Here is a 20,738-nt window from a genome sequence, read left to right as displayed (position 1 = left end):
CCATTTCACTTCGGTTACACCAGCCTCATCTCGGGATTTGATAGGCTTGAAGTCATAAACAGCGCAATGCTTGACGCACAACGAAGAGCTGCTGGCAAAATGCTGTTTGAATGAATGTTTACTTCTGCCTACCAACGCTCAGTCAGATACGTGTATGCTCAGTCAGATTATATGCAACACAGGACACGCTAGATAATATCTAGTAATATCATCAACCATGTGTAGTTAACTAGTGATTATGATTGTTTTTTAGTAAGATAAGTTTAATGCTAGCTAGCAACTTACCTTGGCTTACTGCATTCGCATAACAGCCTCCTTGTGGAGCGCAACGAGAAAGAGGCAGGTCGTTATTGCATTGGACTAGTTAATGTTGCAAGATTGGATCCCCGAGCTGACAGGGTGAAGATCTGTCATTCTGCACCTGAACAAGGCAGTTAACCCACTGTTCCTAGGCCGTCATTGAAAATAAGAATGTGTTCTTAACTGACTTGCCTAGTTAAACAAAGATTAAATAAAGGTGTAAAAAAAAAAAGTCTCATCGGCTCCCAAAAATACCGATTTCCGATTGGTATGAAAACTTGAAATCGGCCCTAATTAATCGGCCATTCCGATTAATCGGTCGACCTCTAGTTTGAACCAAAATGCAACCCTGTTTCGTTCCCGAACCTCATCACTTTTTTTTCTGCACAGTCAGGGTCACGTCATACACTTCATGGACAGAAGTATGTGGACACCCCTTCAAATTAGTGGATTTCAGCTACACCTGTTGCTGACAGGTGTATAACATTGAGCACACAGCCATGCATCTCTATCAGTGACTTTCAACCTGGCACCGTCATAGGATGCCACCTTTCCAACAAGTCAGTTTGTAAAATTTCTGCCCTGCTAGAGCTGCCCTGGTCAACTGTAAGTGCTGTTATTGTGAAGTTGAAACGTCTAGGAGCAACATATGCTCAGCCACGAAGTGGTAGGCCTCACACAAGCTCACAGGACTGGACTGGACAGCCAAGTGCTGGAGCGTGTAGCACGTAAAAAACGCCTGCCCTCAGTTGCAACACTCCCTACAGAGTTCCAAACTGCCTCTGGAAAAAATGTCAGCACAAGACCTGTTTGCCGGGAGCTTAATGAAATGGGTTTCCATGGTCGAGCAGCCGCACACAAGCTTAAGATCACCATGCGCAAATGCAGGAGAACGCTACAGTATCTGTTTGCTACGGCAGACGATTCTGTGCTTCCAACTTTGTGGCAAAAGTTTTGGGAATGTCCTTTGACTGGTCTGCAAAGATATATATTTAAATATATATTTAAATATATTTACTTACAAAGGTTATTGTTCGATGATATTTGTAATTGCGAATGAAACTTGGTGCTTGGTTTCCCTGCGGAAGATTGTCATATTAACAATGTACCTTGCTGCAGCATGGCATTTAGAAAAAAGTTATGTTTCAATGCCCAGAACGGTAGGTGTTCTTAAAGGTGTTTTTAAAGGTTCTTATTCCATATGATTTTTCTTTCTATTTGTACCGTTTGCTGTTTTATGAGGGGATATGTTCTTTGACAAATTGAAATAGGGGAATACAATTTTAATAATTTCTGAATGAATGAATTATTGGATAAGTTTGGATAATTTATTGATGTCACACATGACTTGTTTTGTCTCGCAGGAACACGGAGGAATCCTGAGGATTTTCCCAGAGGCCAAGGCACAGTTTGCCGACATCGAACCTAAGTTCGACCGCCTGCTCTTCTTCTGGTCGGACCGGCGGAACCCCCATGAGGTGCAGCCGGCATACCACACCAGGTAGGGTGATCTCTTAACTTGACCTTTTGACCGCAGAGAAAATGTCATACTCCTGACCTTCGACCCAGAGTTGTCTGCTTGTCTTCCATCACAATCCCACACTTCCTGTTTTGTGTTGCTTATTTTAATGTCATTTAAGTAATGCATCCGTCAGTCCATTTTGAGAACTTGGTTGAAGCGTGAATTGTGACATAGTTTACATTAGGTTAATGCATGCCTTGATCTATGAACAGACATTATTGTAAAGTGTTACCACATTAAGCAACACCACCAACACTATCCAGCTTTAATATATTTGAAAATGCTCAATAATGTTAGAATAGTTGGACCATAACAAATGGTTGGGTAGTGTTAGTGTTAGTATATGTATACCTATTATGTGAATAATTGTATGTTCGTTGACCTCTCTGTTTCCGTTGTCTCACTCGCTGTCCAGGTATGCCATAACAGTGTGGTATTTTGATGCCGATGAACGAGCTCGGGCCAAGGAGAAATACCTAACAAGTAAGATGGAGTCCTGGGCACGTATTCATAAAAAATCTCAAAGTAGGAGTGCTGATATAGGATCAGTTTTGCCCTTTGGATCGTAATAAATAAGATCAAATTATCCTAGATCAGCACTGTGAGACTAAGACTCTTTATGACTACAGGACCATAGTGATCATCATACGACGTAAGAATTTATAGGAAGTCATTGAAAATAAGAATTTTGTTCATAACTGGTTGAATAAAAATGAATAAAATAAGAATTTGTTCTTAACTGGTTGAATAAAAATGAACAAAATAATGATTAGTTCTTAAATGGTTGAATAAAATATAACTCTCCGCTCTCCCTCCTTCTCTATTCTGTCCTATAGGTGCAGGAGAAAAGGGAGTAAAGGTAGAATTGAACAAGCCGTCGAATCTGAGCTAATATGAGAGAAGCGGTTGGTCCTGAGGCGCCACTGCCATCACCTGCTGCTGCTGTGGACAGATTCGGAAAGAGGGATGGATGGATGGAAGGAAGGAAGGAAGGAAGGAAGGAAGGAAGGAAGGAAGGTGGGATGAAGAGGAGAGAGAAGAAAGAAACCAACTTGGACTAGTCCGCTTTCTTTACACTTAATATCCAAAGTTGACACACACACACACACAGACAGACCCTGAATGTGATGTCATTGCACTGCAAGGACTCATCATTATTTCCCAAGTTTCTGTTTTTGCTTGTTGCTTTGATTTTTTGCCTTTATTATGTGTAAATTAGCTTTGGAGAAAAAAAATATGTATGGAGTGAGCCGAATGCAAAGAAGTTATATTCTTGTGAATTTTGGGGTGATGTAAGAAGGGTACCCATATGTGCTTATCTGTCAGACGGGTTGTCAAGGTCTCCATCGGCTGGATCTCTCACTGTTAAAATAGAAAAAAAGGTACAGAAGATTGTGTATGATGTCCCTCGACTGGAGGTTGTCACACACACTGTCCGGCTATTGCCTGATGCACACCATAAGGCCGACTCAAACCGTACTGTGCTGATTTGGATACTTTCTTTTCACATGATCCTTTGCAGCACGGTTCTAGTAAATGAGGATGATGCGTAACCAAGCCAGAACAGTACAGTATGGTTTGGCTTAGTAGAGTGAAAAGGCTATTAATAGCTTAAGCTGCACTGACTTGAATACGATAGAAGTTTTCACGTTTGTGCAAACGAGCTGTGGTGATTTTCAAATTGCAGGCGTATGTTGATTGCGGTGCCGTTCTGTGTCCTGGCATCCATTGCTTGGTAACTGGGTCCTGTTCATTAGGCACCAAACAGAAGAAAATGGACTGAAACTGACATGCTCGTTCTCCGTTGCAAAGCATTTTAAAACGTTTCTTTGCTTGCCCTTATGAACACTGCCCTGTGTACGTTACAGGAGCATCCTAACCTGCGATCAGAGATCTGTCTGTTGTTGCAGACGTAATATCACCGTTGTCTTAAAAACCAAAAACGGACACCTACCTATTAGCCTTGCAGCGACCTTGCAGCTCTGAAGTTTAGTTTTGAATAAAAAGGCTGATTTTGTAAGTGCAGTTTGAGTCTGCTGCTGTATCATCTCGTCATTACAGCGTGTGTGTGTGTGTGTATCTGCACGTATGCATTTGTGCGATTCTTTCTCTGACCACTGAGCCGAGATTGAAAGTGAGTGAGAGAGACTGTAATAATACAGTCATGACTATTCTCTCCGGCTATACACCATCGCCATCATGTGGTCACAAAACCATAAATGATTAATTCCTGTTAAGGCACATCTGACCAATGAGTTTTATGAGCAGGAGAATTGGCAGACCTAACTGAATGCGGCCGGTATCCAGGCGGTTAAGAGCGTTGGTGCAAGTATCCGAAACGTTGGTTTGAATGTTTCCCTTGCTGCCCTTGAGCAAGACAATAACCTCCAAAAACAACGGCGCCGTTGACGTCGATTAAGGCAGCCCCCCCGCACCTCTCTGATTTCAGATGGGTTGTGTTGAACACATTCAGTTGTGCAACTGATTAGGTTTTCCATTTCTCCATCCACCCTTAAACATACCACAGAACCTTTGCATGTGATTTTGTTTAAACTGTTATCCATTTGCCATTGATCTATTCATTTGTCAATAAATCAGTTGACAAGTAAATAAGACAACATTTAGAGAATAAATGGTTTCTTGAGATAAACATGTATGTATTGTTTGCATCAAGTTTAAAATATAAATTGCGGTAAATAATTACAGACTTTTTAATTGGTTTCATTATAAAGGGCAGGCTCAATCAAGCACAGCTGAAATATTCAACCTTTTTTCACCCATGTCTGAATATATCTCTTCATTGCAGTCTCCTCAGGAACTTCTCTTCCCAGACCATGTCTCACATCATACCCGCAGGAAAGCCAAGGATATTTTTCTAGCCCCTACTCTTTTGGTTTTTACAAGTGTATGAAGGAATAAGATGGGTGCAAGGAATATGGAGGAAACTCCCCAAATAAACAAGAAATGACAAAGCTGTTAGCGGTTGAGTGAGTAACAGTCTGGCTTGTTCTGCTCTAACCAGAAGTATGGTCCCTACTATCAGGAGCAGGGCAGGGGCCCACCTATTGCATTCAGAAAAAACACCAAAATCATTCATGATTTTGAGTTTACATCAAATGGCAACCAAGAAGACAAAGGTCAGATGAACGGTACAGGCCAGGATGAGAAAAGTTCCGCCAATGACCGTCACCCTGTCTTTGGACAAATTCCACTTGAGGTATTCAGTGCACTTGGCCCTGAAAATGGACCCCAACACCCCCAGAGTTCCAAGGATGGTGGTGATGGCCAAAACTACTACCCTACTGTAATGGGGAAACAGAATAATTGCCCGTAAGGACAAAGCAAAGGTCACTAGGGAGATCATCCACCCTGCCACTCCCAGGGTGTTGACCACAAACTCCATGCAACTCCTGCTTCAGTGGGGCTTTAGGAGATATTGGAGGGATAGACAGTTCTGTACAGCATGGTCCCCCTGGTCAGGAGCAAGGATGAGGCCCCCCACCTGATGTAAAGCCCTCAGCTCACTCCTCTGGGCAATCAATGAGTTGTGGGAGTTTCAGATAATGTTTCTAGCTATCCAGGAGAAAGGGATGAGGAAGAGATTTCCAATTGGAATCATTATGGCCTTGGACTTTTGACTCTTGATGTGGTTGGTGCTTTTGACCCTGATGAGCAGCATCATCCTCAGAACCCCAGACATGATGGAGATGATGGTCAGGGCTCTGGAGGCCTGCAGGTCCTGAGGTAAGGCCAGCATGGAGTCGTAGACCTTACACTACATCTGGCCTGTGTTCTTGGTCACACATCTCATCCACAGGCCCTCCTAGATTAAAAGGTTGTCTCCTATTGTCTCTATCCAAGTGGGGAGTGTGCAGACCACAATGGTCATGACAAATCCTATGTCTCCCTGGGCGATGCCTAAAATGTCCATGCCCATCAACATGCTCTCTTCTATCTATACTTGCCCTTTCTGGAGGAACGGTGATACAGAAAACGTAATCCCAGAACAGCAAATAGGTAAAAACTTCAGAAGATTTCCTAAAAGATGTACAAACCAAGTTCTAGCATGGCATATTCTTCCACTTTGAGTTTCACAGACATTCGTTGCTGAAGTTTTCTGTGCGATTAGAGTGCAGAGCCCAGAATCCCTGTCTGCTTTACTGTGGTGTCAAAAATTAGGCTGTCATGGAAACAAACTATTAATAAAGACGTGGTTATACATTTTCATTGTATTTAGTATTGAGATTTTTATTTATATGAGAAAGTAATTTGTCATTATGATACCAACAATTATAAGTGGACAGGCACAGCTATATCCTTTTAGGTTCTTTATTCCAAACACTGCTTGACGTGGCCTCCACGCAGGGAGCCATAACTTACTTCCATCTGCTGTAGCACACATACAAACCAATGGTGCATATAAACACTAGATGACTGATGGGTGGCGCTGTTTTGAAATCACTGCGTCACCATTTTAGTACCCCTCCACCAGGGTAAAAAAAGAAATGTTCTTTTTTGACAAGCATATTATATTACAGACACCTTAATGCATAATTTTTAATTGTATTATATGAACAAATAAAACAACAAAAAAAAATTACTTAAAATACAATTCTTAGAGAGTATGAATGTTACTGTTCACTCTACAACAAATAAATACTTAAATATATGTACTTTTGCCCTTGAAACATTAAATTGAAATAATGTAGCATTCCATTCATTCCTATGGAACCAAATGCATGCTTTTCAACCATTCGCTGCCTGCACCCGCACGCCTGACTAGCATCACCACCCTGGATGGTTCCGACCTAGAATATGTGGACATCTATAAGTACCTAGGTGTCTGGCTAGACTGTAAACTCTCCTTCCAGACTCATATCAAACACCTCCAATCCAAAATCAAATCTAGAATCGGCTTTCTATTTCGCAACAAAGCCTCCTTCACTCACGCCGCCAAACTTACCCTAGTAAAACTGACTATCCTACCGATCCTCGACTTCGGCGATGTCATCTACAAAATGGCTTCCAATACTCTACTCAGCAAACTGGATGCAGTTTATCACAGTGCCATCCGCTTTGTTACTAAAGCACTTTATACCACCCACCACTGCGACCTGTGTGCTCTAGTCGGCTGGCCCTCGCTACATATTCGTCGCCAGACCCACTGGCTCCAGGTCATCTACAAGTCCATGCTAGGTAAAGCTCCGCCTTATCTCAGTTCACTGGTCACGATGGCAACACCCACCCACGGCACGCGCTCCAGCAGGTGTATCTCACTGATCATCCCTAAAGCCAACACCTCATTTGGCCGCCTTTCCTTCCAGTTCTCTGCTGCCTGTGACTGGAACGAATTGCAAAAATCGTTGAAGTTGGAGACTTTTATCTCCCTCACCAACTTTAAACATCTGCTATCTGAGCAGCTAACCGATCGCTGCAGCTGTACATAGTCCATCGGTAAATAGCCCACCCAATTTACCTACTTCATCCCCATACTGTTTTTATTTATTTACTTTTCTGGTAGTATCTCTACCTGCACATGACCATCTGATCATTTATCACTCCAGTGTTAATCTGCTAAAATTGTAATTATTCGCCTACCTCCTCATGCCTTTTGCACACAATGTATATAGACTCCTTTTTTTCTACTGTGTTATTGACTTGTTAATTGTTTACTCCATGTGTAACTCTGTGTTGCTGTCTGTTCACACTGCTGTGCTTTATCTTGGCCAGGTCGCAGTTGTAAATGAGAACTTGTTCTCAACTAGCCTACCTGGTTAAATAAAGGTGAAATAAAAATGTAAAAAATAAAAGAAAATGGAGGATTGTACCAATATGGTGGACAGTGGCTTCAAAGTCTATCAATGGCCAATACATATCATTAGCAATCTAGTGTTTTAATACATCATTAATACAAACCCCTACAGCAGGGTTCCCCAACTGGGGAAACTTTTCTTGTTTTAATTTTATTGCTTGACATAAAATACTGTAAAAACACCAGGAAATCAGCTCCAAGTGATTTTAATTTTGGAAATCTGTTCCGAACTAATCCCACGCATAATATGATCGTATACAAATGTAAGCATGGTTTGAAATGATCTGTTTGTGATTATTGTGGTAAAATTGCAGTCTACAAATGATTTGCAATTATGTTCAAAGGGAGGAAATATTCCCGGTAACTTTCACAATTTTGTGTCTGAAAATTCCCGGCGCTTTGGAAAATTACAGGGAATTTTGCAACCCTAGTAGTAAGTACTACTGAAACACGTAATTATTCAACAATTCATAATAGTATTTTGGGCCATCTCCAGGATTTCAGACTTACCTTGTGGCACAGCATAGCAGCACGTGGAGATCATCAGAAGCCATGTCTGCAGTTACATTTTGTAGTTTCAGTTGGAGTAAACACCAATGTTATGGACAGATCCTCAAAGAATATTCATATTTATAGTTTAGAAAATGGACTGAAAATGAGAGGGACTACCTGTGTGCTCTTATGAATGCCAGCCAGACAATTGTATTTTTATTTTGTCTTTATTTAAACTAGGCAAGTCTGTTAGGAAAAAGCTCTTATTTTCAATGACGGCCTAGGAACAATGGGTTAACTGGCTTGTTCAGGGGCAGAACGACAGATTTGTACCTTGTCAGCTCGGGGATTCCATCTGCCGCCCCATACATTCCCCACTTCCTTGATATTGGTCTAGATTAGAAAATAGAGTCATCTGAGAATCAAAGTTCAAATGATTGATCAACATTGCCAGTTTATCAAGATGTTGGATGTTCTGCCATCCGACTTTCTAGGTCAAACCAATTTCTAGGTCAACAGGTGTATTAATCGGCATTATCACACAGTTAGTAGGTAATGGTATTGTTGGGCAAATATCATAGAAATTATATAGAGAGTTTGAGCAAGCTTTTAAAGTTCCAATGCAGCTGTTTTTATCTCAATATCAAATCATTTCTGGGTAACAATTAAGTACCTTACTGTGATTGCTTTCAATTAAAATGGTTAAAAATAAACAAAAATAGCTTCTTAGCTGAGAGCAATTTCTCAAGCAAGAATTTTGCTAGGACTGTCTGGGAGTGGTCTGAGTGGGGAGTGGAGAACTAAAAGCTAGCTGTTATTGGCAGAAAACTCTCTTAATTATTGGCCTAATTAACTAATTTACCAACTGGTGATGTTACCAGGCAGGCCAAAACTCCACCCCACCAAAACAAGCTGAAATTTCAAGCTGTCTTTTTAAACAGCTCTTACACTAAAAGGGCATTATCATCATTTTCACAATTTCACAGTATTTATTCCAACCTCATAATGTGGAAATATGTTTAAACCACAGGGAAAGCAGATTTTTGACTGCACTGGTCCTTGACTGCACTGGTAACAATTGGTGGACAGCTTCTGCCACGGATTTGAACTTTATTCCCTCTCTATGGTTTTCTCACACAGATGCGGTGCCACTTTAACAGACATAAAGCAAAGTTTAAGTTCAATTGGACACTGTAACTGTTCAATGAAAATTACATTTTTAGAAGCTCATATTCTGTTCACACATAATTTAAAAAAATAATAATAATGTTGTTGACTTGTACCTGTGACCAAAGCATAAATTAAAGAGAAGAAAAAAACTTAAAAAACCACACCTTCAAACTTGTATCTGAAACAGACGGTTTAAAAAAAAAGACTTGCTATTTCTTGATATTGTGTGAGCTCATACTTAGGCCAACACGTAACATTTTCCCATTGGCTGGACTAGAAAATCAGCTCTTTACTTTATATTTATAATGACTTGTATACACCCACTAAACTCTGTTTGTGAATGGGGCAAGCGGTGGTGCGCAGCAATGCTAGATAGCTTAAGACATTGTCAAGCGGACTCTCACTTCTGTTTGCAAGGTAGAGAGCTCTGCAGTGCCGGCCAAGTCAATAAGCAGCATAAGCTAAATTTGTTAGTGCATCGGCAGTTTTCCACTTCTTCTGTCAGTCACTGATAGTCACTGAATTAGCTCATGTCAGCTAATATTCTTTAGATTGCTAGGTAGTTAGACTAGCCAGCTATCTAAACCTTGTACTAATCATGTCCGAATTACCCTGGGGCCCTGACCTCCAGGGAGCTCCCATAGATTTTTTTGGTCAGTCTCACTCAGAAATTATATGAACATGGCATTAGTCATGGCAAAATGTAGAATTGCATGAAATTAGCTTTAAAACTGAAGAAAAAAAAACCCACTGTTAGTTAAGGGCTTGTAAGTAAGCATTTAACAGTAAGGTCTACACATGATTACATTTTTTATCCAACTAATTGTAAAATGCGTAGAATTGCAGGAAATTAGCGTTAAAACACTCAACAAGGAACAAACACGCACAAAACATATTGGGAACTAGAGGGTTAAATAGGGAAAAATAATATTAATGTAATGGGAACCAGGTGTGTACAATCAAGACAAAACAACATAGAAAAATAAATGTAGATCAGCTAGAAAGCCGGTGACGACGAGCGCCGAACGCCGCCCAAACAAGGAGAGGCACCAACTTCAGCGGAAGTCGTGACATGAAATGAGTTTTAAAATGGCAAAATGTTCTCTCTGCCCCATGGCAAAATTAGGAGAATTGTATGAAATGTGTTTTAAAACTGCAAAAAATATATATTTTTTAATAAAACTTCAAATCTCGCTTAGGCCCCCAAAAGGCTATGGCTGGCCATGAGGCCCTGGTCCGAGTTGTTGTACACCCTGGGTGGTAGGAAGCTAAGCTGCTAAGCAAGCACACTTAGGTTTGATACACCACTTTAACAAAAGTTCATTTTTTTTACACTGTGTGCTCTTATGAATGCCAGAAATAATACTTTCCCACTTCCTTGTTTTTGATGTTGGTCTAGATAAGAAAATAAGGTAATCTGAGAATCAAAGTTCATATGATTTATCAATATTGCCAGTTTATCAAGATGTTATTTTTGTCATCAGACTTTCTAGATCAACAGCTATGTTAGTAGGAATTGTCACGCATTTAGTAGGTAATAGTTTTATTCGGCAAACACATCATAGAAATTCAAGAGTGTTTGTGCAAGCTTTTACTTTTATGACCTCTTTTATGACCTATCTATGGTTTCATCTCACACAGATGAGGTGTCACTGTAACAGACTTAAAGTAAAGTACATTTAAAGTTTCATTGGACACTGTAACTGTCCAATGAAAATCTAATTTTAAAAAGTTCATTCATTCACAACCAAATAATGTTGTTGACTTGTCCTTTACTTCTACTTGCGACTAAAGCATAAATAAAAAATTAAATAAGACACCTCAAACTTGTATCTGAAACAGACCGTTTAAAAAATGCTTGCTATTGCCTGATATTATGTAACCTCTGTTTACGTGTCATGAATATTTATGGTTCTTTGTTAAAACCTTTAGGGCCATAGTCTCACCAGTCAGATACCTATCCAGTTCACAGCTGACCTGAGGTTTTTGGTGTAACCACTATATTGGCCACTTTGACACTAAAACCAGGGGACCTTACAAGCTTTACTCTGGAACTAAATAACTGTTTTTCCAAGATGCAGAAAACGTTTATGTGAAAGCCATTTAGTGATATTGGATAACTCTGCACATGGGATCTCTTCTACTGAGGCTTTGTTCTTATTGGACACCAGTAGAGCAGAGTCATCCACATTCAAAAGCAAATGATGAGCATTTTCTGATTTCATATCGTTAAGGTATAGTAAGACGAGAAGTGGGCCAAGGATGCTCCCCTTCGGGACCCCACAGCTAATCTCCTTCACACTAGAATGTTCTAGAATGCTTTCCATTAACATCCTCCATTTGTTCAATAGGATTTAACCCAGTCAATGGACCTGCATTACCATTCCACAAAATTCCCCGGTCAACTTCTTTCCCTGGTCAACCCATGCGACAATCCAAGTAACATAATACAAAAATCTTCTTCAAAATGCGTCAATTTAAAATGCGTCAATTTAAGCTAGAGATCTCGTCTCATTCCATCGAATCTGCCTATTTCGGCCTTCCACATCTGCGATGGCTCGAAATTTTATTTGTCACATGCGCCGAATACAACAATAGACCTTACTGTGAAATGCTTACTTACAAGCCCTTAACCAACAATGCAGTTTTAAGAAAAATTACATTTAAGAAAAATTATATTTACTAACTAAACTGTAATGATAATTTTTATGTTTGTGCTTTTCTTAAAACTAATTTCTGTGTTCCATTCATGTGCTGTTCTATAAAACAACTTCTGTGTTCATGCAAGTGCCTGACTGTACAAGTCCTCACTCACAGTAGCTGCAATTTGGCGGTACGCCCAGACCTTGTTTTGAGCACAAACTAAAGATATCTCAGTTTCCAGTGGTGGAAAAAGTACCCAACTATCATACTTGAGTAAAAGCAAAGATATCTTAATAGAAAAGGACACAAGTAAAAGTAAAAGTCACCCAGTAAAACCTACTTGAGTAAAAGTATAAAAGTATTTAGTTTAAAATATACTTAAGTATCAAAAGTAAAAGTATAAATCATTTCAAATTCCTTATATTAAGCAAAGCAGATGGCATCATTTTATTTTTTTACAGAAAGCCACGAGTACACTCCAACATTCAGATATCATTTACAAATGAAGTATGTGTGTTTAGTGAGTCCGCCAGATCAGAGGCAGTAGGCATAACCAGGGATGTTCGGTTGATAAGTGTGTGAATTTGTCTATTTTCCTGTCCTGCTAAGCATTCAAAATGTAACGAGTCGTTTTGGGTGTCAAGGAAAATGTGAGTAAAAAGTAGAATCATTTCTTAAGGAATGTAGCGAATTAAAAGTAAAAGTAGTCAAAAATATAAACAGTAAAGTAAAGTACAGCTACCCCAAAAAACAACTTAAGTAGTACTTTAAAGTATTTTTACTTAAGTACTTTACACTACTGTCAGTTTCAAGGTCTCAGCTTAGAGAGAAGAAGCCTTATGAGGTGTTGGTCTGTCACGTTATGAAACAGTATTGGTCGGTCACATGAATGAAACAAAATGGTAATGACGAATTAATTATGCTAAATCATGCAAATATAACTTCTCTGTGTGTATCCGTATAGAAGACAGCTGCTGGGACTCCACAAGGGAGCTCCTGATTGACATGTGTACTATGGTGCATTTGTCACACCCTGGCCTTAGTTATCTTTGTTTTCTTTATTATTTTGGTTAGGTCAGGGTGTGACATGAGGGATTTATGTGTTTTGTCTCGTCTAGGGGTTTTTGTATGTTTATGGGCTGTTTCCTTTCTAGGTAGTTTGTAGGTCTATGGTTGCCTAGATTGGTTCTCAATTAGATGCAGCTGTCTATCGTTGTCTCTGATTGGGAACCATATTTAGGCAGCCATATTCTGTGGGTATTTTGTGGGTGATTGTCTTCTGTCTTTGTGTTCATGCACCAGATAGGACTGTTTCGGTTTTTCACATTTGTTGTTTTGTAGCGTTCACGTTTATGGTCTTTATTAAACATGTTGAACTCTAACTACGCTGCGCTTTGGTCCGATCCTTCGTCCACAGAAGGAAACCGCTACAGCATTGAGTTGATTGGAACCTCTCCAACGTGTTGACAATAAACAGCGATTTATTTAAGATTGACTTCAGGTGTCCCTGTATAAGAATTTCCACCACAAAACTAAAGTAAAAATAAAAGAAAAACAATAAAATAACAGTAAGGAGGCTCTATACAGGGGTACCGGTACAGAGTCAATGTGCGGGGGTACAGGTTAGTCGAGGTAATATGTACATGTAGGTAGGGGTAAAGTGACTAGATAATAAACAGTGAGTAGCATCAGCATTAAAAAAAAGTGTGTGTAGTGTGCCATGATAGTTTGTTGGTGATGTGGACACCAAGGAACTTGAAGCTCTCAACCTGCTCCACTACAGCCCGTCGATGAGAATGGGGGCGTGCTCGGCCCTCCTTTTCCTGTAGCCCACGATCACATCGCCAGGTCTCTGACCTCCTCCCTATAGAGGGCTAACAGTTGCGTCATAAATCACCTCACAACCACACCAAGCACCATGTTGGAAGACCAAACTCAGTCTGCTGAAAGTCCTCAAATCGTCCACATGGCTGGCTGCGTTTTGTTACCACTGGAAACTTCAGGAAGATTGCCCATTATTTAGTTTCTCTAAGGACCCAGAAAACAGAGGCAGTGGGAGAACCTATTCAAGTAAGTAAATATATGTTGAAATATATAAATATGTATAAAACTATGTATTATAGCTAGCTTGCTACACAAATGAGCCGTTAATCTTTGTTTGCTAGTTAGCTAACTTTACATACTGTATAGCTAGCTAGCTACGTTAATTAAATATCACCAGCTTAGTAACTTCATATTTGTAATGTCTGCTTACAACTCACCATCTCAAACACGTAGATCCCCTGAACGCAGCTCACTTTCCAGCCCACTTTCCAGCTCACACTCTCAAACACCTAGATCCCCTGAACGCAGCTCACTCTCCAGATCCCAATCACCTGAATTCTAATCACCTGTTCACACACCCGTATGTCATTATCACACACTATTTAATTCTCTGTGAGGTATTGTTTGTCTTGTGACACACGTCTTTCAGAGCTCTGTTTTCCCCGTGATTTACTCCTCCCATGTATGATAGTTTTTGCCTGCCTCACTAACAATGCCTTTTGCCTATTTCCTGCTTGTATTTTAGCCTTTTGGATTTCCTGTTATCTACCTATTGCCTGATCTCCCGGACTATGTTACTAGCCTTCTCCCTGCCTGCACTATTGCCCTTTTGGACCCCCTGTGTATGACCTTCTGCCTGCCCCAGAACCCAGCTACCTGCCTCCTCCTGTGGTCCTTTGCAATAAACACCTGCGCCCTGCGCTTGAAACCAGCTCTCTGTCTCCCCTTGTGTTCATTACAATATTAGCTAGTTAGCTGTCTACATGCATTTGTCATTGTAACTCCAAATGTATTTGTAGGTAGCTAGCTAACAGCCATTGAAGAGGGTGAAAGGGTTAGCTAACACTTCCAGCTGTCAGAGAAGTGAAAGTAGGGCTACTCTGGATAGGGCAGGTAACTTTGTGGGAAGTCATTATGAAACTATTCTCCAGTTCCAGTCCCAAGCTAGAAAAACTGAGGACAGAGAGCTATAGCAACATAATATTCAGGGATACCTAACTTGAGTATAATGCAGCCTGTTTCTTTGAGATGTTTTCTGTCCTCAGATACAGTGCCTTGCGAAAGTATTCGGCCCCCTTGAACTTTGCGACCTTTTGCCACATTTCAGGCTTCAAAAATAAAGATATAAAACTGTATTTTTTTGTGAAGAATCAACAACAAGTGGGACACAATCATGAAGTGGAACGACATTTATTGGATATTTCAAACCTTTTTAACAAATCAAAAACTTAAAAATTGGGCGTGCAAAATTATTCAGCCACTTTACTTTCAGTGCAGCAAACTCTCCCCAGAAGTTCAGTGAGGATCTCTGAATGATCCAATGTTGACCTAAATGACTAATGATGATAAATACAATCCACCTGTGTGTAATCAAGTCTCCGTATAAATGCACCTGCACTGTGATAGTCTCAGAGGTCCGTTAAAAGCGCAGAGAGCATCATGAAGAACAAGGAACACACCAGGCAGGTCCGAGATACTGTTGTGAAGAAGTTTAAAGCCGGATTTGGATACAAAAAGATTTCCCAAGCTTTAAACATCCCAAGGAGCACTGTGCAAGCGATAATATTGAAATGGAAGGAGTATCAGACCACTGCAAATCTACCAAGCCCTGGCCGTCGCTCTAAACTTTCAGCTCATACAAGGAGAAGACTGATCAGAGATGCAGCCAAGAGGCCCATGATCACTCTGGATGAACTGCAGAGATCTACAGCTGAGGTGGGAGACTCTGTCCATAGGACAACAATCAGTCGTATATTGCACAAATCTGGCCTTTATGGAAGAGTGGCAAGAAGAAAGCCATTTCTTAAAGATATCCAGAAAAAGTGTCGTTTAAAGTTTGCCACAAGCCACCTGGGAGACACACCAAACATGTGGAAGAAAGTGCTCTGGTCAGATGAAACCAAAATTGAACTTTTTGGCAACAATGCAAAACGTTATGTTTGGCGTAAAAGCAACACAGCTGAACACACCATCCCCACTGTCAAGCATGGTGGTGGCAGCATCATGGTTTGGGCCTGCTTTTCTTCAGCAGGGACAGGGAAGATGGTTAAAATTTATGGGAAGATGGATGGAGCCAAATACAGGACCATTCTGGAAGAAAACCTGATGGAGTCTGCAAAAGACCTGAGACTGGGACGGAGATTTGTCTTCCAACAAGACAATGATCCAAAACATATAGCAAAATCTACAATGGAATGGTTCAAAAATAAACATATCCAGGTGTTAGAATGGCCAAGTCAAAGTCCAGACCTGAATCCAATCGAGAATCTGTGGAAAGAACTGAAAACTGCTGTTCACAAATGCTCTCCATCCAACCTCACTGAGCTTGAGCTGTTTTGCAAGGAGGAATGGGAAAAAATGTCAGTCTCTCGATGTGCAAAACTGATAGAGACATACCCCAAGCGACTTACAGCTGTAATCGCAGCAAAAGGTGGCGCTACAAAGTATTAACTTAAGGGGGCTGAATAATTTTGAACGCCCAATTTTTCAGTTTTTGATTTGTTAAAAAAGTTTGAAATATCCAATAAATGTCGTTCCACTTCATGATTGTGTCCCACTTGTTGTTGATTCTTCACAAAAAAAATACAGTTTTATATCTTTCTGTTTGAAGCCTGAAATGTGGCAAAAGGTCGCAAAGTTCAAGGGGGCCGAATACTTTCGCAAGGCACTGTATAGAGAGCAGTCAAACCCTTTCTGCAGATGAAGAGGTCCCAATTAATGTCCCAAGAGAATAAGGGTACATCCTTGTAAACCATGGATTATATATATGTTAGCAAACTTTGTAAACAAAAAGTTTAAAAGTCACACAATGTATAAACCTATTACAACTGGAGCAGGCCAACCCTGCTGGGTGTGCATGCATATGTTCTAGCCCAGCACTAACACACCTGATTCAATGTATCAAACCTAATTAGTTAATAATCAAGTGTGCTATTAATGCTGGGCTGGAACAGAAGTCTGCTCACTCTGGTATTTACTTTTTTTTGTTTACCTGAAGTTATGTTTTAGTAATAATAGCCTACTTGTTATTAAAAAGTCTAACCTTTACATTTGAGTTAGCTTACTTGTACACTATGAAAATGTTGATTCTTTGAAATTAAGTGTTTAAACTTGTTTTAATTAACAATTTTTCAACATGAACTAGTGTTGATGTTGATTAATCACAGATCACAATCCTGCAATAAGGGAACCTGGGGAAGGGAATCTGTCGCTCATTTGTCTGTGTTTCTGTGTTATATTCTCAAATTAACATGACCTTTTTGTTCAGTCATAAACTCTCCAATTATATTTGATTGTCAATTTTTTTCACTATATCAACCATGTGAACCCATTTTGCAGCTGATAATGGCATGCAACGCCAATGCAGCCATAGGCCTATAGCAGTAGTTCCCAACTCCAGTCCTTGAGTACCCCCAACAGCACACTTTTTCAGCACTACAGCACTACTTGATTCAACTAATTGAGGGCCTGATGATTAGTTGACAAGTTTGTCTGATGATAAGATGAAACTGTATTGTTGGGGGGGGGGGTACTCGACGACCGGAGTTGGGAACCACTAGCCTACAGTATGATGGCATTAGAGACAATTTATGCTTGATTCGAAAATGTGGTCAGAGGCGCTGTATGGTGGTACACAATTTCGGAGCCTCCAGGGGCATGCAGAGTTCAAATTGAGCTCCGTACTGATTTGTCATGCACGTCTCAAATTTTGTAACAATGCGGAGGGCTTCGTATAGCTCCGCATTGACATGATTGGTTGATGGTAGGTGGGGGCGGGAGGTCCTGTATAAACACAAACTCACTTCCTTGACAACTTCGTTCACAACAGCTCTGTGTAGCTCCGCAAAACTCAAGAATTATGAATGCCGTGACTTCAGCAGAGGCCGTATCACTGTAAATGCTGCATGGCCAATGCAGACATCGGATTGACCATGGAGCGCCTTTAAGCCTTATGGACATTTGCGATGCACCCCTCCCCTTTACATTGTGCATCTGAAGCAGACTCACACACTGTTTACATATTGTTATATGTTCTCAATTTAAAAATGATTCCAGTAGACAATGTATTTGCATCTCAGTGCTTTAGGCATCACTACTGACACCCTGGTTCAAATCCAGGCTGTGTTTGGGAGTCACACAACGCAGTGCACAATTGGCCCAGTGTTGTCTGGTTGTAGGCTGTTATTGTAACTAAGAATTTGTTCTTAACTGACTTGCCTAGTTAAATAAAGGTTCAATTTTAAAAACTACAGACACCCTGGTGTCACGACTCCGACCCGAAGGTGGCTCCCCTTCCCGTTCGGGAGGCGCTCGGCGGTTGTCGCCGGCCTACTAGCTGCCACTGATTTATTTTCTCCCCCTCCTTATGTGTTTATTGAGTACACCTGTTTTGAGTTGGTTGTAATTAGTGAGGCTTTATTAGTCAGCCGGCCCGCCTGGTTCGTTGTGCGGGATTGATTTTTGTAACCCTGGTGTTTGCATTAGATGTACATGTTTGTGTATTTAGTGCTAGACTGTTTTCGTTTCCCTGTGTCTGGGGCATTTGGTTTGAGCACCTGTAAGTGGGGGGACCGTAGTTCTCCGTGTAAAGAAGCACTTTATTGAACTCTGCTTTCCTGCGCCTGATTTTACCCTAACGACACCCAGGACCTTACACCTGGTTTGAATCCTGGCTGTATCACAACCGGAGCCTCATGATTGGGAGTCCCATAGGGCGGTGCAAAATTGGCCAAGTGTCGTCCGGGTTTGGCCGGTGTAGGCCATCATTGTAAATAAGAATTTGTTCTTAACTGACTTGGCTGGTTACATTGTCTATGCTAAATGTGTTTAAATTGTAAAGTAGTTGGGATATAAGAAATATGTTTTATTGCAAAGCAGAGATTACACAATACTTTTCATTCATCCTGTTCTTAAAGTAGAGCATGTTTACCTTATCATAAAAAAATAGTATTTTACACGTTTTAAATGATATTTTATACATTCATTCATACGGTTTAAGGGGCACTTGTCATGATGACAAGGTGAAGGTGCTCTACTCAAATGGCACAACCTAATCGAGCACAGCATATAACAAACATCTCGTATAATTGAGGGATGTCTCCTTTCATATCTGTAAATTGACAACTTAGTGGAAACTGGGGCTGCGGCAGCACTGCTCATCTTCACAGTGGGAATCCAGTCGATTCCAGCTGGCCTCTTGATAGAAGCCAGCTGGTGAGTCCACAATAGTACATAAACAAATGAAAAGCACATCTGATGTTAGAATATCACTTCTTCAGGCAGTGTTGTAGTACTCAAGACCGACCAGTCTCGAGAACACATAGAGTATCTCGGTCTTGTTTAGGTGTCAATATGTTCGGTCTTGACTCGGTCTCGGACAGTGAGGGCTCGTAGTTTCTTCAAGAAACCATATCAGCTTCCATTGTCAGTGGATAAAACGGCTTCGCCAGGCCAAATATATACAAATATATACTTCCTTGAAACATGAATGTCTTCACAGCTGTATCTATTATAGACATGGTTGCACAGTGGCAAACCTATAGGCCTTCAGCGTGTGACAGGGTCGTGATTATGAAAGGAAGGCAACCGTAATACCAGCGCACTCATGTAGAAGAGTGGAATTTTTGCTCAACACAGGGCCAGTGGTATAGTGGAGGGTTTACCCTGGAATAAACCATATACCCCCTTTTTTTCAGTGGGTATTGCGTAAACTCACTTCTTAATCCCTACTGATGCATATACACAGTTGAAGTCGGAAGTTTACATACACCTTAGCCAAATGCATTTAAACTCAGTTTTTCACAATTCCTGACATTTAATCCTAGTAAAAATTCCCTGTCTAAGATCAGTTAGGATCACCACTTTGTTTTAAGAATGTGAAATGTCACAATAATAGAAGAGAGAAGGATTTATTTCAGCTTTTATTTATTTATTCACATTCCCAGTGGGTCAGAAGTTTACATACACTCAAATAGTATTTGGTAGCATTGCCTTTAAAATGTTTATCTTGGGTCAAATGTTCCATAAGCTTCCCACAATAAGTTGGGTGAATTTTGGCCCATTCCTCCTGACAGAGCTGGTGTAACTGAGTCAGGTTTGTCGGCCTCCTTGCTCGCACACTCTTTTTCAGTTCTGCCCACAAATTTCCTATGGGATTGAGGTCAGGGCTTTGTGATGGCCACTCCGATACCTTGACTTTGTTGGCCTTAAGCCATTTTGCCACAACTTTGGAAGTATGCTTGGGGTCATTGTCCATTTGCAAGACCCATTTGCGTTATTGACTCTACGCTTGTTTACTCCATGTGTAACTCTGTGTTGTAGTTTGTGTCGCACTGCTTTGCTTTATCTTGGCTAGGTCGCAGTTGTAAATGAGAACTTGTTCTCAACTAGCCTACCTGGTTAAATAAAGGTGAAATAAAATACAAGTAAAATTTGCGACCAAGCTTTAACTTCCTGACTGATGTCTTGAGATGTTGCTTCAATATATCCACATAATTTTCCATTCCTCATGATGCCATCTATATTGTGAAGTGCACCAGTCCCTCCTGCAGCAAAGCACCCACACAACATGATGCTGCCACCCCCATGCTTCACGGTTGGGATGGTGTTCTTCGGCTTGCAAGCCCCCTTTTCCTCCAAACATAATGATGGTCATTATGGCCAAAAAGTTATATTTTTGTTTCATCAGACCAGAGGACATTTCTCTAAAAAGTAAGATATTTGTCTCCATGTGCAGTTAGTTGCAAACCGTAGTCT

The 20,738-nt window shown here is 40.6% G+C and overlaps 1 protein-coding gene across 3 annotated transcripts in view; it reads left to right on the top strand.

Moving 5' to 3' along the window:
* egln1 (egl nine 1-like protein) overlaps positions 1–4,522 on the top strand; it is a 46,090-nt gene extending 41,568 nt beyond the window's left edge. For 2 of the 3 annotated variants that reach the window (XM_090204178.1, XM_090204179.1), the window contains exons 3-5: positions 1,665–1,801; positions 2,238–2,305; positions 2,659–4,522. In XM_090204178.1, the coding sequence (XP_090060304.1) occupies positions 1,665–1,801; positions 2,238–2,305; positions 2,659–2,714 (261 nt within the window). In that variant the 3' untranslated portion in view covers positions 2,715–4,522. 3 annotated transcript variants of the gene reach the window in all.
* The last annotated feature ends 16,216 nt before the right edge of the window (positions 4,523–20,738 follow it).

Source organism: Oncorhynchus mykiss, chromosome 17, assembly GCF_057628025.1.
Source record: "Oncorhynchus mykiss isolate SJ-2025 chromosome 17, ASM5762802v1, whole genome shotgun sequence".
Classification (NCBI taxonomy): domain Eukaryota; kingdom Metazoa; phylum Chordata; class Actinopteri; order Salmoniformes; family Salmonidae; genus Oncorhynchus; species Oncorhynchus mykiss.
The sequence above is the reverse complement of the archived record's forward strand: the minus strand, read 5'-3'. Positions and strand labels throughout refer to the sequence as shown.